Source organism: Prunus mume, linkage group LG6 (assembly GCF_029339155.1).
Source record: "Prunus mume cultivar Tortuosa linkage group LG6, ASM2933915v1, whole genome shotgun sequence".
Lineage (NCBI taxonomy): Eukaryota > Viridiplantae > Streptophyta > Magnoliopsida > Rosales > Rosaceae > Prunus > Prunus mume.
This window is the reverse complement of record NC_142703.1, coordinates 8020101-8034483: the sequence shown is the minus strand read 5'-3', so window position 1 is coordinate 8034483 and position 14383 is coordinate 8020101. Positions and strand designations below refer to the sequence as shown.

The 14383-nt window shown below is 38.3% G+C and overlaps 3 protein-coding genes and 1 long non-coding RNA gene across 6 annotated transcripts; 3 read left to right on the top strand and 1 right to left on the bottom strand.

The window, feature by feature from the left end:
* Positions 1-635: 635 nt before the first annotated feature.
* Positions 636-4533, top strand: LOC103333838 (uncharacterized). Of its 3 annotated transcripts, none has more exons than XM_008236740.3 (11): positions 636-837; positions 950-1158; positions 1256-1344; positions 1438-1494; positions 1724-1832; positions 1967-2068; positions 2159-2223; positions 2696-2799; positions 2903-2967; positions 3442-3496; positions 3803-4533. In XM_008236740.3, the coding sequence occupies exons 1-11, from the start codon at positions 780-782 to the stop codon at positions 3961-3963; spliced, it is 1074 nt and encodes a 357-aa protein (XP_008234962.2). In that variant the 5' UTR covers positions 636-779; the 3' UTR covers positions 3964-4533. The 3 variants fall into 3 exon arrangements, with proteins under 3 accessions (XP_008234962.2, XP_088910929.1, XP_088910928.1); XM_089054803.1 differs by having other exon boundaries at positions 684-818; XM_089054802.1 differs by having other exon boundaries at positions 737-868.
* A 413-nt stretch (positions 4534-4946) lies between these two features.
* Positions 4947-11564, top strand: BSL1 (BRI1 suppressor 1 (BSU1)-like 1). Its single transcript, XM_008236742.3, has 21 exons — positions 4947-5484; positions 5595-5655; positions 5811-5889; positions 6057-6136; positions 6249-6343; positions 6473-6572; positions 6662-6731; positions 7157-7258; positions 7494-7575; positions 7676-7846; positions 8335-8524; positions 8617-8818; positions 8900-9067; positions 9158-9396; positions 9625-9709; positions 9799-9897; positions 9982-10181; positions 10260-10335; positions 10579-10714; positions 10785-10924; positions 11040-11564. Exons 1-21 carry the CDS (start codon positions 5280-5282, stop codon positions 11121-11123), a joined length of 2664 nt encoding a protein of 887 aa, XP_008234964.2. The 5' UTR covers positions 4947-5279; the 3' UTR covers positions 11124-11564.
* A 68-nt stretch (positions 11565-11632) lies between these two features.
* On the bottom strand, positions 11633-12374 carry LOC103333840 (Nucleic acid-binding, OB-fold-like protein). Its single transcript, XM_008236743.2, has 2 exons — positions 12261-12374; positions 11633-12168 (listed from the first exon to the last, which is right to left on the bottom strand). Exons 1-2 carry the CDS (start codon positions 12339-12341, stop codon positions 11719-11721), a joined length of 531 nt encoding a protein of 176 aa, XP_008234965.2. The 5' UTR covers positions 12342-12374; the 3' UTR covers positions 11633-11718.
* A 293-nt stretch (positions 12375-12667) lies between these two features.
* LOC148916010 (uncharacterized) lies at positions 12668-13946 on the top strand. Its single transcript, XR_016128022.1, has 2 exons — positions 12668-12803; positions 13825-13946. It is a non-coding gene; the product is annotated as an uncharacterized LOC148916010 (long non-coding RNA).
* The last annotated feature ends 437 nt before the right edge of the window (positions 13947-14383 follow it).

Genomic DNA, 14383 nt, shown 5'->3' with positions numbered 1-14383 from the left:
TGACCTGGCGTTTTTTATGAGATTTGTGGTACTTATCGGTTGAGAAATTAAATTGAAAATATAAAGATATATGGGGTGATTATCTTATTTTAGTCCAGAAAATGAAAATGTTTTAGGTTTCTAAATCAAAATTATGATCTTCAAAATTATAGATGTTTGAAGATCCAATTCAATGTAACCAAAATGATTTTATGGATTTTCTAAAATTAAATTGTAAAATAAACAATAATTAGTTGCCCTGTTATCCCTTATTTTGTTATTACAAAAGTTCTAAATCCACTTTTAATTTTCGGAAATGGAAAAGAAAGTAAGTTGGAAGAGTGTATTAATGGAAAATAGTTTTTCTTGGCCAAGATATTAATAGAACTTTTGTATCAATTATCAGCACGAAATAGTTGTTAATGTAAAAATAATTTTATTTGCGGGTCTTTTTAGTAAACAAATATTTTGTATCAATTATGTGGTGGAATGAGGAATTTTATACTTCGAAAAATCGCTAGACGTCTAGGCCTCTAAAAGACTAAGTTTTCTTTAAAATCAGGAAAAAAAAAAAAAAAAGAAGACCCGACGCCTAGGCGGGCGCCTAGGCCCATTTTTTGAACATTTTTTTTTTTGAAAATTAGCGATAACGAACACTCAGATGGTGACTCCGTTCTCTTTTTAGCTTATCCAACCCCCGAAAATTCACCAAACTTGCGCCGATATAGCAGATACTTTGATTTTTCTCCTTCCCGTTCCACTCACAGTGGACAAACTCAAAGAGCTTCTCAGGCGAAGCAATGGCGGTGCCTCTCTTCAACCTCGCCCCCAGTCTTACGGTTTCAAAGCTGTGCTTTGGTTCAACTCTATTTCTTGCCCATATCTACTTGTGCCATTCTATACCCTCTGAATCTGAGTCTGATTCCTTGGCCCTCCCTCTCATCCTCAAATATAAATTCATTCTTCGCAGGGACGATGACTTTCGGCGAGCAAAACACGTTTCCGGAGTCGTTTGGGCTCCTCGACCAAGCTTTCCAGGCCGGCATCAATTTCTTCGACTCTGCAGAAATGTATCCAGTGGTTCAGCGAGCCCAGACCCAGGGGAGGAGCGAGGAGTACCTTGGCCGTTGGATTAGAGAGCGCAGAGTTCCTCGAAACAGCGTCGTTTTGGCCACCAAGGTTGTAAAGTAGCTCTGAGAGTATCAGTCCATGCTAATAATGGTGTGCCAGCTTGCTTTTCACTTCTGATGTGTGAAAATTTGTTCTGATATTGCAGGTTACGGGACCGTCTGGGCAGATGACTTGGATACGAGATGGCCCCAAGTGTTTGAATGCTAAGAATATCACCGAGGCCATTGACGGCAGGTTTGCTCAAGCAAACAGTTCGTAATTTGCTTCTGTTTAAACGCTTCGTGTTATGCTGTGCTGGGTGATGAGTTATGTTATGTTTAAATGCAGCTTAAGGCGATTGCAGACAGATTACATTGATCTTTATCAGATTCATTGGCCTGATCGGTTTGTATGTAGATCCTTCCTTTTAGTGTTTTGGGGTTTTGCTTTCACATTACTCTAAATTTGACAGTGGGCGTATCCTTCATTGCTTTCACATTATTTTTCCCCAACCATATATGTTTACAACTCCATAATTTGCTTGCCTTCACCCAGGCTTGTCTTGCTTTTTCCACTTTGTGCCTACACAATCCCTGTTAGTAAGACTTGAGCTGATTAATGACTGTTTTTGTAGCTATGTTCCCATGTTTGGAGAGATTGAGTATGATCCAACCCGACAGTTTTGTTCGATTCCTATAGACGAACAACTTGATGCTCTTGGAAGAGCTGTTGATTCTGGTAAGGTTAGTTTCATACTGTTGCCTTTCTTCCCCTTTCTTTGATAAGTCATTTAGTTTGGTGACTTTTTCCTTTATTTTGCAATGTTTTAAGAGCATAACATTCCCATGTGAATTGAACAGAAATGTTTGTTTTGTAGATTAGATATGTTGGTCTCAGTAACGAAACACCATATGGGGTGATGAAGTTTGTTCAGGTAGCTGAAAGGGGTACTCGCCATCCAAAGATTGTCTCTGTGCAGGTTGCCTATTTGATCATTGCACTCTCAGTCAAATGCTTACTGTATTGTTGCTGTTTTTTGGACTAATGCAACTTATTGTCTATTTGATAGAACTCATACAGCTTGCTCTGTCGAACTTTTGATTTTGGGTTGGCTGAATGCTGTCATCATGAGAGGTATTCAAAGTGTTGGTTTTCAGAAAAAGTGAATAGCTGAACAATTAATTATTTCATCCGGTATGAAATGATAGGGAAAGCTTGCTTGATTTGTGCATGCCATTTTCTTGATGAAGTTGAAGTTATGTTACTTTTCCTATCCTGTCCTTAGCAGTTCTTGAAGAAATTCAATAGAATATTCTTGCTAATTAGTAGCTTGAATAATATAAAATTAGTAACTGGAATTAAAATTCCAACAGAGAACATGAGAGTCACTTTGGGGGAGGGCTTCTTATCTTAACATGCATTTTGGGTTTTCATTTTTTATGGCTTTCACACCTAGGTAAGCCATTGAATGAACCTTATTCAAGGGAGTTTCTGAGTCAGTTATATTGAGTGGTAAAATGATCAATTTAGTTATATTATTTATAAATGATTTGCTGCCACTTCATATAATACTAATGATTTTCTGTTGGGCTATTGAATGTTTTAGGATCAGTTTATTAGCCTACAGCCCCCTTGCAATGGGTATACTCTCTGGGAAGTATTTTTTGCCTGATGGGGGTCCTGCAGATGCTCGGTTGAATCTTTTTAGAGGTCAATTTTCAAATTGTTCATGTCATCTTTTGATACGAAGGAACTTTCTGCACTCTTAGGTGGTGATTTTGTTTCATTTGGACTGTCATGTTTCTACTTGCAGGTAAATATTCGGAAGGGGAATCCAGATACAACCTGTCTGATCACATCATAAGAGCAGCAGCCATGGTATAAATATTCTTCTGTTCACTTTGATAGCCAGTTGAAAGATTACTCTGAATCCAAGGTTATTTAGAACTTTGAATTCAAGTTAGCACAAATGCCTTTTTCAAAACTTTGATAAAAATCTGGCCCTCTGGGTGAGAAAATGATAGTCATACCTTTTCACTGGTTTTGTTTCAATGTCATGTTTACGTCTTATTGGTATGATGCCCAGTGGTTATTAATATTTTTTTAAAGGCAATGTATTACTTTTGATTAAGTGTATGCATGCATGCTTGGGTGTGTGGGTACATAAAAGCCTGTGTTTCTGCATTGGTGCCATAGCAGTTCATGAATGTCTGCAGTATTCCTTGTTCTAAAAGGAAAATTATTTTGAATATTATCTCTACTTCCAGCATTTGGTCTCTTTACTGCATGTTGTATTTATCGAATACTGTCCGTCACGTCCATTTACTAATCTGCTTTTATTTCCATTCACAGGAATACATTGATATTGCAGGGAAGTACAGTGTTCACCCGGTATCTCTTGCAATAGGTTAGACACCTCTCCCTCCAATTCTTTATAGTTTCTTCACGTTCTTGTCCACGTTAGGACAGTGGTTTGGAGACAATGTTGGAAAATGAAAAATCACCTGTTTGCTTGTGTGTTCCTCTTCCCTTTTTCTCAACCTAGTTGCTGAAACCATACATACAGGAAAACACTGATTGCAGCATCATTTCCGCCTTTAATTGCTTGAGCTAATACATCTTTTATAGATTTGACATTAACTATGTTGTTGTCCTTAAACTTATAGATTTGACGATATTTATGTTTTATGCATTTCAATTTTTGATGTGGCAGCTTTTGTTTTGAGCCACCCCCTTGTTGCGAGTGTTGTGTTTGGAGCAACCAAGTCATGGCAACTGCAGGAGGTTCTAGATGGATGCAAGGTCGAGTTGACACCTGAAGTAATTACAGAAATCAACAAGATTCATGAAAGGTTTCCTAATCCATGTCCCTGATCAAAATTCAAGCAAATTCTATTTCTCCGTCGTTTGAATTATTGTCGGACTGTCTGAAATGGATTCGCATCTCATCTCTGGTATATGTATTATTTGTAAATTCGTTGAATTGATAGTTAATGATGGAGGATATTGGTCTAGAAAGTTGCTCAGAATCTTGTAGGATTTTTGTCTGTCTAGATATGATGGTGATTCCTCCTTCCAAGCATCCTGTAACTTAAATGCGCTTCTCATGCCAAAAAGTGGGGCCTCATCTACATTCTTTCTGCCAACTTTCCTTCAATTTTGGGGCCATCCCGGTCTTTTGTCGTGACGGGCGTTGACCGCTGTGAACTATGTAGTTCAGCGTATTGTGTTGTTAGCTTTTGAGCTACTTGTTGCAGAATGTTGAACAAGAACCCGGCGTGTTAAAAAAAGTATTGGTAAAGTCTTTACGTTGTTACATACATTATACATATATACATGTATGGGGGGATATCTAAAAGACAATACTTTTTTGTCTTTCTAGAAGACCAAAATGTACCCAAAATTTGGCTTAACATTTCTGGTAGGTTTTTATGTTTTGTGTTATGGATAATGTTGATGAAATTGTATCGAAAATATATACGGAGTTGTTGTCACAATTGATTGACAACAACGATATCAACACATTATATCATCGGTGACATTATAGATGAGATGTTATGAAAATGTGTATGGATAATATATCTTTACAGTTGATTGGCACCAGTAACATCAATATATCAATAATTTAATGGGACGTGGCGTAGTTTTTTCTTCATTAGGAGGACAGTCTAGTTATGCTAGTGTATAAATTGCTCGTTTTTTCCGTTGTTACAATGTACTTGTATTAAATATGGACAATGCGGACAAAATCTGACGCCGTTGACTCTGCGCAGTCGCGTAGGCTTTCATAGGTGTTATCTCACAGAGGAGAGGAGAAAAAAAGGCAATGTATTTGATACCCGCAAGTCTGAAACCCTTACAACCTCCCCGATTATTCAATTCAATTCTCATTACGATTCGATACGATTAAGTAAAAACATAAATTAAAACAAAGAAAAAAAGAAAAGAAAATAGAGGGTCCGGAGCCGAAGCTCGGGCCCCAGCAGCACCACAACTTCAGCCAACAGCGATCACTAATCATCGTCATCACCATTAACGGGTTTCTTTTGTTTTTTCTTTTCCCTCTAATTGAATCGATTTGTCGAAAGAAAGAGCAAGCAGGGAGGACGAAGCAGCAGATCAATCAAAGGCTTGATTGTTACTGCTGCTGCTTCTGGGTTCGGGTTTGGTTTTGATCTGGTTTGGGTTTGATGGGTTCGAAGCCATGGCTGTACCCGGCTCCGACCTATCGTACTCTCGAGACCTATTGGGATACCGACGACGACGGCCCTGGTCCACGCTGCGGCCACACCCTCACCGCCGTCGCTGCCACCAAGACCCATGGCCCGCGCCTCATACTATTCGGTGGTGCCACCGCCATTGAAGGCGGCGCTGCCTCCTCCGCCCCTGGCATCAGTACCATTTCTCTCCCTCTCTCAACTTCTTCTGTTTTTGGTTTTTTTTATTGAAGTTGTTCCTTTTCGATTTTGCTGAATTGTGTGAGCGTTTGTTAATTCTGAATGTAGGGTTAGCGGGGGTGACCAATTCGGTTCATTCCTATGATGTTCTTACCAGAAAGTGGACTAGGTATTTGCCATTTGTTAATTGTGAATTATGTCTCTCTTTTATCTTCCTTTTATTTCTTTGGAAAAAAAATAAAAATCTGACCTTTATAACTAGTTGGATTGAATTGGAAGCTTACTGATCGTTCTTCTGCTTTGGTTGGTGTTCAAATTTTGCAGAATGAGACCTGCAGGTGAGCCACCGTCTCCCAGGGCAGCTCACGCGGCAGCTGCGGTGGGCACTATGGTTGTTTTTCAGGTAAATTAAGAAATACATTTGAGGACTGATTGGAAATTTAGAGGTTTATAATTCAGGAGGTTTTCTTTTTCTGGGCTTTGAATGCTTTGAAAGTATATGGATTAACTTTTCTTACTGTGTTTAATGAGTGTTTGCTTGATATGTGTGGATTTCTGTGCAATGTCTAGGGTGGCATAGGTCCTGCTGGGCATTCTACAGACGATCTCTACGTGCTTGATTTAACCAATGACAAGTTTAAATGGCACAGGTGAGCATAAGTGACCTTAAATTGAGCTTATCCTACTTCAGACTTTATAGATTATTTTTTAAAATGGTGGTACGAATCATATTTATTTTGGTTTTTTGTTATCTGTCTGTAGAGTGGTTGTACAAGGACAAGGACCTGGGCCTCGGTATGGCCATGTAATGGACTTAGTTGCTCAAAGATATCTTGTTACTGTCAGTGGAAACGATGGTGGGTGTATTCACTAAACCCTAAGTAATTGTTATCCGTGAGTTTCACTGTTGTCAAATGCAAGGCTTTTTTTTAGAAGCATGTGATGGTTCCTTTTATCTTTTATTAATGTTAACTTTTATTTTAAAGGAAAAAGAGTTCTTTCTGATGCATGGGCTCTGGATACTGCCCAGAAACCTTATGCATGGGCAAGGCTGAACCCAGAAGGTGACAGACCTTCTGCTAGAATGTGAGTAATATTCATATTTTGACAATTGAAAAGTTATGAAAATGCTGGTGGACTTTGTAAATACTTCATGAACCAACCTTATTTTGTAGGTATGCAACAGCCAGTGCCCGCTCAGATGGCATGTTTTTGCTTTGCGGTGGAAGAGATATTTCTGGAGCGGTATGTGGGATCTTTTCTTTCCAGATGATTTGATAAATTTCCAAATCATATGTGAAACATGGAGCAAGAAGTGATTTAGGATTGGTTTGGAAAGTTAGGGGGATTCATTCACTTGCATGACATTGAAGATCATGAAGTTTACATATAATTTTTTAGCAAACATTTCTCAATTATATCAAACCACTTCTGGCACTTTCCATGTGTTTTGGAGATGTCTTTTTGAATTGTAGAGGCTTTATTTCTCTAAGTAGATTTTCCTTGTAACCATGGATCTAATTTTTCAATTTTTTTTAAATAATAAATTCGCCTTCATTTATGAAGTTACTAATAGAAATAGTTGGGAATTGTGTGTGTCAGTTGTATACTTGAGGTCTTCTGGGCTAATAGTTTATCTGATGCATTTGCTCATATCTATGCTCCCACAGCCACTAGCAGATGCTTATGGACTGCTCATGCATAGGAATGGTCAGTGGGAGTGGACCCTTGCACCTGGAGTGTCCCCTTCACCAAGGTATCAACATGCTGCGGTAAGTGATAATTTATAAACCAGGAATATACTACCCTTTGTATGTTTCAGGATTATTTGATATGTGTTTTCTAAGTGTACCACTTAGGTTATGGAATATATATTTAAGCGAAGAAATCATATAATGTTGGTATGAATGCATTTTGCATTTTTGTACGTACTTGGCTGCCTCTCTTCTGACTTAACTCCACCCATTGAACCTATTTAAGCATCAAATTGACATTGTTTGCTGTCAGGTTTTCGTTGGTGCAAGATTACATGTCACAGGAGGTGCTCTTAGGGGAGGACGTGGTATAGAAGGTGAAGGAGCTATTGCAGGTAATCTTTTGGTTGTCAATTTCATCACCATGACTTATATTGTAATTTCAGTACGTTTTCTTAATACCTTTTTTGTATGTTCTTTTTCCTTATTTGATAGTATTGGACACTGCTGCCGGAGTTTGGCTAGACAGAAATGGGCTTGTGACTTCCTCACGGACAGGAAAGGGACAGAATGACTATGATCCTCCTTTGGAGCTTATGCGTCGTTGTCGCCACGCTGCTGCATCTCTTGGTGTTCGTATATATATTTATGGAGGTCTTAAGGGAGGTAAAGACTTTAGAACATAATTGAGAATGTGAATAATGTAATGGCATAACAAACAAGAATCAAGTGTTAATTGCAAGAATGGACGTACTGATTTTTGGTTGTTAGGAGGGAATCCAAAGTGTTATTTGCAAGAATAAACTAAAACATTCTGTTTATTATCATATAGTAGCTTTCCACCTTAATTATCAGACTAGATTCTTGACATGAGAGATTTAGCATTGGTATCTTGGATTTAAGGGGATGTCTCCTGAAAAAAGAAGAAGATGGTATTAGTTAATATTTCTTTAATGAAATTTTCATAGGGTTTGTTTTGTAGCTATACTACTACACTAAAAAACGTTTAAATTAAGCGAGATGTGTATATGACCTCTGGGATCTGTCTATATTAGATTCCAATATGCACTTCTGGTGCAGCCTTCCTCTACCTATGTGGTTTTGTATATACTATATCATGTGGTAATACAATTTTTGTTTGTCTTCTTGTACAGACATCCTGCTAGATGACTTCTTGGTTGCAGAAAATTCATCATTTCAATCTGAAATTGGTTCGCCTGTTTTAACATCTGAGAGATCGCCAACTGTAACAAGTCCCAGACCGTTTCACGCAAACACAAGTACTTTTGGAACATCACCATCTTCGGATGGCGAACCTGAGAGTCCCCCATCCAGTGGTTCGAGGTATTTTTCTGTGTCCTCGTTTCCCTCTTTTCCCAAGTACTTGACTGAGCCACATGCTCATAATTTGTGCGATACGTAATAATCTTTGGCAGCATGGACAAAAATTCTATGGAGAAACTACGGGAGGCTTCTGCAGCCGAAGCTGAGGCAGCTAGTGCTGTTTGGCAAGCTGTGCAGGCAACATCTGCCACTCCTGCTGAAGAAACTTCTGTTTCGGATGATAACTCACATGTTGCAGAAACATTGTCCGATGGTAGTGACACTGAGGCAGATGTTCGCCTTCATCACCGAGCTGTATGTCTGTTGTATCAATGCCTAATTTCGGGATTTTTTTGCATCTTTAAGTGGCATATTTATAATTTTATGTTGTTGTAGGTTGTCGTTGCCAAAGAGGCTGTAGGTAACCTGGGTGGGATGGTAAGACAGTTGTCTTTGGATCAATTTGAAAATGAGAGTAGACGAATGATTCCAATGAATAACGACTTGTCACATCCTAACAAAAAGTTCACTAGGCAGAAGTCTCCACAGGGCCTACATAAGAAGGCAAGCATCAATTAACATTTTCTTTTTCTTTTTCTTTTAACGTTTTATTTTTTACTTCAACATTGTTTTTTGTCATTTGTTTCCTTGCAGATTATATCTACATTGCTGAGACCTCGGAACTGGAAAGCTCCTGTGAATAGGAAGTTTTTCTTGGATTCTTATGAAGTGGGAGAACTTTGTTATGCTGCTGAGCAGATCTTTATGCAGGAGCCAACAGTTCTTCAGCTGAAAGCCCCTGTTAAAGTATTTGGCGATCTTCATGGACAGTTTGGTGATTTAATGCGCTTATTTGATGAATATGGATTTCCATCTGCTGCAGGAGACATAACGTAAGTTGAGCACTTTTTCTCATGCCATATTGGTCATTATACTTGTGGGAAGAATTCGTTTTGCACCAGAACTGTGACTCTGATATTCACTGAAGACATCAGTAGTCTAAGTTCTAAGAAAGAATTTACTCCAATTCTTCTTGTCAAAATCTTCCTAAGATGTTGAAGTGAGACTTGTTGTTAGAAGGATTTTTTTTTGGGGCTGATGCTACCCTTCTGTTGTTACAGGTATATTGACTACTTGTTTTTGGGGGATTATGTTGATCGAGGACAGCACAGCTTGGAGACCATAACTTTGCTCCTTGCACTTAAGGCAAGTTCTGCTTTTAAGTAATCTAATTCATTTATAGTTGTATTCTGTCACTTCTTATATTTGACTGCATGCTCTGTTTGATTCTGCAGATTGAGTATCCTGACAATGTTCACTTAATACGTGGAAACCATGAGGCAGCTGATATCAATGCACTTTTTGGTTTTCGTATTGAATGCATTGAGAGAATGGTATGGATACTTATGCAGACTTGATAATATATTTTATCTGAAATTTCAGAATATTAAATGTTGTTGTAACTTATGTGCATGCAGGGAGAGAATGACGGAATATGGGCGTGGACACGGTTCAATCAACTTTTCAACTATCTCCCACTTGCTGCACTAATTGAAAAGAAAATTATTTGTATGCATGGAGGCATTGGAAGATCTATAACTTCAGTAGAACAGATCGAGAAGCTTGAAAGACCCATTACAATGGATGCTGGGTCTATAATCTTAATGGATCTGCTGTGGTACACTCTTGCTCAAGTCATCTGTCTGTTTGCTATTGATGGTTAATGTTTATGGTCTTCTGAAATCTATGTACACAGGTCTGATCCTACAGAAAATGATAGTGTAGAGGGCTTGAGACCAAATGCCAGAGGGCCTGGTCTTGTCACATTCGGGGTACGCACTTTTGGCCCTTTAAAAAAAAAAAAAAAAAAAAAATTTATATTCATATTTGGATGGACATGTATATTGCTTTTTACATGAATTTATTTCCCATTTCTGTTAGTGACAGTGTGTGAATACCTTAGTAATCTTGTTTCATCCGACACTCTTTCATATGGTTGTTGCTTGCTTGCATGTGCATAATTTTATGAAATGCATACTTGTGCCACCATACCAATATGTTCTTACTACTCGCAGCCTGATCGTGTCACGGATTTTTGTAAGAGAAACAAATTACAACTTATTATAAGAGCTCATGAATGTGTTATGGATGGGTTTGAAAGATTTGCCCAGGGACAATTGATCACCCTCTTTTCTGCAACTAACTATTGTGGTAAGCAAATTTCTGGCCAGTTTCTTTCTATGTTCTGGTGTTTGCAATCTCATATGGCCTTTTCATGTAGGGACGGCAAACAATGCTGGTGCTATACTGGTTGTTGGCAGAGGCTTGGTTGTGGTTCCAAAATTAATTCATCCTTTGCCACCTCCTCTTCAGTCACCGGAGACATCTCCGGAACGGGTCATAGAGGACACATGGATGCAGGTAAGCCATTCTCTATAATGTTGTTAGTCCGTAATATGTATTATTTAATTGTTAATCTTGAAATTTGCCACTTGCCTCTTTCATACTCTTGTATCTTTCTGATGATGTCCTGTAGGAGCTAAACATTCAAAGACCGCCAACTCCTACACGTGGCCGACCACAGCCTGATCTTGATCGGAACTCACTTGCATATATATAGCTGATAGACTTCTGTATTTTACAGTTAGTGAATGTGACGATCCACATTTCGCCTGAGGCCTGATGTTTTCCCAGTTTCCACATTGAGTGGATTTGTTTTCCTCAATGCAGCGTGTTGTTTTATTTGGAAGTTAGAGTTGCAGAAGTTGAAGCCTTGTCTAGTCAGTGTACACACAGCCTGAGAATGCTAGAAACATAGATGTTAGGGACTGAATAATTACCGTTTCTCGTAATTGAGTTTGCAATATATGTACAACAACGTAGTCTTGCAGAAGAAATGTAGAAGGGTTTTTTTTTGTCTTATGCTGTAGAGATAACTTATAGGGAAGGGAAATTGGGTTTTTTAGTTTTACCGTATTGTAACATAAATAATAACTTTACATTTGATTCTTTTCAAAGCATTTATTGTATTCTCTTTTGAAGAGGCGTGTTTCAGAACAAACACTGGTTTTGCAAGTGTACTGTATACGTTTCATGATTACTCTCAAATTGTTATCCTTTGATCAGAAATAAAAATAAAAATCATACACAACTCGTTTCAAAATCCAATAATTTAGACAAATTGAAATTGCAAGAAGAAGAGCTTGATGATGATATTAGTATTTGGGTGGAAATATGCGTGAATGTGGAGAAATTACAGCCTCCTGTATGTACTTGTGAGAGCTGTTGGGGTCAGGAACCCAACGAATCTCGCTCATGTTTGGTGTCTCAACATATGCCATGGTGAACTCTCCAACCTTTTCTATTTTGCCTCTCTTGCCCGCCCGCAGCAGAAGACTGTTCCTGCTGTAAGAGAAGATCCCATTGCTCAAGTGTATGATGTCACCAGGCTCGAATGCATCGCACTCCTCCCCCCACAGCTGAAAGTGGACCGCCGCCGTCTCGTCGGCCATGAGTGCCAGGCATGTCTTGTTTTGGCCTTGTGATGAGGATGTGTTCATGGAGGCTTTGTCCAAAAGTATGAACCTTGTGTTTATGTTGTTCTGTGCTGCTGGCACTATGTCTTTGAGTGCCACCATCTCTCTGTATGTATCTTTGCTTTGTTTCTGCCAAAGAAAAATCCATTCAATCAATTGGCCCAACAATTTATTCAAAACAGGTATTTGATTGAATTGAAAATCGCAGAGAGAGAGAGTACCTCACTAATGCTTTCGATTGATGAGTTGAGTTGTGCTGCAAGAAGGGAAGCGGAGGATAAATCCTCGACTTTAAACGACATGCGTTTTATGGTGCCTCCAGGGAAAAGTCTAAAATACCCACCACCACCACGACGATACTTTTTCTTATTTGTTTATGTCAGGCCTTAGCCAGATTTGCTCAAAATAGCCACCGGGCACTGGAATGATCGTATCGTTGTTCATGAAAAGCAAGAGTCAATTCCTCCTAACCCTAACCCTAAAATCTCATCGATGGAGCTCGCTCAGATGTTCAGATTCTATCGGACCTTCGCTCCAACCACACCCGATATCCAGCCCCATCACCAAGAGAGGCCGATATCCATAATGGCTTCGATTCAAGTCGATTCTCCGACCGGTAATCTTCGGTGTCGGGATCTCAATTCTTCGTTGACAATCGGGGTCTCAATTCTTTGTTGACAATCGGTTCTCGCTTTCGGAAAAAGATTTCGCTTATGCAAGAGAGTTTTCTTACGAATCTTTACCTTCTCGATCTTCATCTGCAGGTAATATTATGCTTCCTTTTATTTAGTTATGCACCACTTGTTTCATTTTGTGAAGCGGATTAATTATCATCAGTGATGGATTATCTCAATTGATATGAGTTCTACTTTCAGAAAAGGAATAAATGGTTACGTCCATTAGTTTTTTGGATATGATATTAGCAATATAATCTTCCTTAGGTTTAATTTTATGCACACAAAAAAAAAAAAAAAAAAAGAGTTTGCATCAGTATTCAGTAGGAAATACCTTCTATGACTGTTCAGGTATTCAATTTTCTGTGAGTATTTTTGACTGCCTTGCATCTGTAATTACTTCTTTGTCTGCTGGTAAAATGCAATAAAGCTTGCTTGCTCATTTCAGAGTTACACAGTGTATGCCTTCTATTTCAGTTTAACTCGTTTACTTTCATTTCAGTTAGCTTCTTTTAATTGTTGTGTTGTGATTCTTGCTTCATTTGATACCTCTTATTTTGCTATGGCTGATCTCGTGGACTCATACCTGAATGTTTGTAAAGAGCAGTGGTTGCCCCTACAAATTTTCCTTTGGTGTTATTTAGGTTTCTGTCACATAGCTAGCACCAACTTATAGAATTTCATTGCCATGAAATACAGTACATCTAGGCCTAAATTTCAAGAACTTATATTTTTATTGCCATCCACCCTCTTTTTCAGGGATAATCTTGTAGTATATTTGGGAATAGAGTTTTTAGTAGGAGAGGTGAATAGTGAATATCCATGCTAAAATTGTTGAACGTATCTGCCTTATTTGATTATTTAGAATATGAGAAATTTGGCTATAAGAAGTTAGTTTTAATTTGATTATAGCAGTCTCAAGTAAGAGAACCGAGGCTTGCTTGACATCTCAAGGAAAGAGGGCCTGGAATGTTGAGCCTTTTGATTTATCAAGAATCAATCTAGTAAATATGATTCATGAGTTTAGGAATACTTAAGGTTGAAAGAGTGAATTGTTTTTACCTGCTTGAAATGTAATTGATTCTGTGTAGCCTCTCTCAACTTTTGTCAGGTTTCTTTGTCTTTGTGATTTGTGCATTTTAAAGACCTCATACAATCAAGCATTTGAAATTAGGCTGGACTTAAATTTACCAGCTCCAATGAATCTGTCCTATGCATCTTTTTCGGTCACCACTATTAATACCAAGCAACTGGCCTAGAAATATTAAAAGGAAGTCTTTTTCTGATGCTAAGGCCCCGGTAATGCTGCAATACATGCATGTCAAGTGATGACTTAACAGTCTACCAACCTTTCTTTGCTGGAAATTGGGCTCTAGTCCATTGCTTTGCACATTTTTTTTTATGTTTTTAATACTATTGGGTTCTACTAGAAGCGCTCTCAAGAACTTTTTCATAGTCCAATAGAATTTTCAAAACAGTAAGAATAGTTATATAAATTGTACAAATATGCGACAGTGAACTTGATTAGTTTTTCTTTCTATAATGCGATGCATGCATTTGTACAGTTTAGATTGGTAGATTAGGAATTGCACTGCAATTGATTGGTTTTTATGTTTAAATGATGCCATTTCAGCAATTGATCTGCCGTCAGTATATTTTTACAAATGTAA

Excerpts from the sequence above, each read along its gene's own strand:
- BSL1 (XM_008236742.3), top strand. The coding sequence starts at position 5,280 with ATGGGTTCGAAGCCATGGCTGTACCCGGCTCCGACCTATCGTACTCTC. Across the intron at positions 6,344-6,472 it reads TACTGTCAGTGGAAACGATG|GAAAAAGAGTTCTTTCTGAT; the intron begins GTGGGTGTATTC and ends TTTATTTTAAAG. Across the intron at positions 9,898-9,981 it reads TTGAATGCATTGAGAGAATG|GGAGAGAATGACGGAATATG; the intron begins GTATGGATACTT and ends ATGTGCATGCAG.
- LOC103333838 (XM_008236740.3), top strand. The coding sequence starts at position 780 with ATGGCGGTGCCTCTCTTCAACCTCGCCCCCAGTCTTACGGTTTCAAAG. Across the intron at positions 2,800-2,902 it reads TCGGTTGAATCTTTTTAGAG|GTAAATATTCGGAAGGGGAA; the intron begins GTCAATTTTCAA and ends TTCTACTTGCAG. Across the intron at positions 2,968-3,441 it reads TCATAAGAGCAGCAGCCATG|GAATACATTGATATTGCAGG; the intron begins GTATAAATATTC and ends TTCCATTCACAG.
- LOC103333840 (XM_008236743.2), bottom strand. The coding sequence starts at position 12,341 with ATGTCGTTTAAAGTCGAGGATTTATCCTCCGCTTCCCTTCTTGCAGCA. Across the intron at positions 12,169-12,260 it reads CAATCGAAAGCATTAGTGAG|AAACAAAGCAAAGATACATA; the intron begins GTACTCTCTCTC and ends TTTCTTTGGCAG.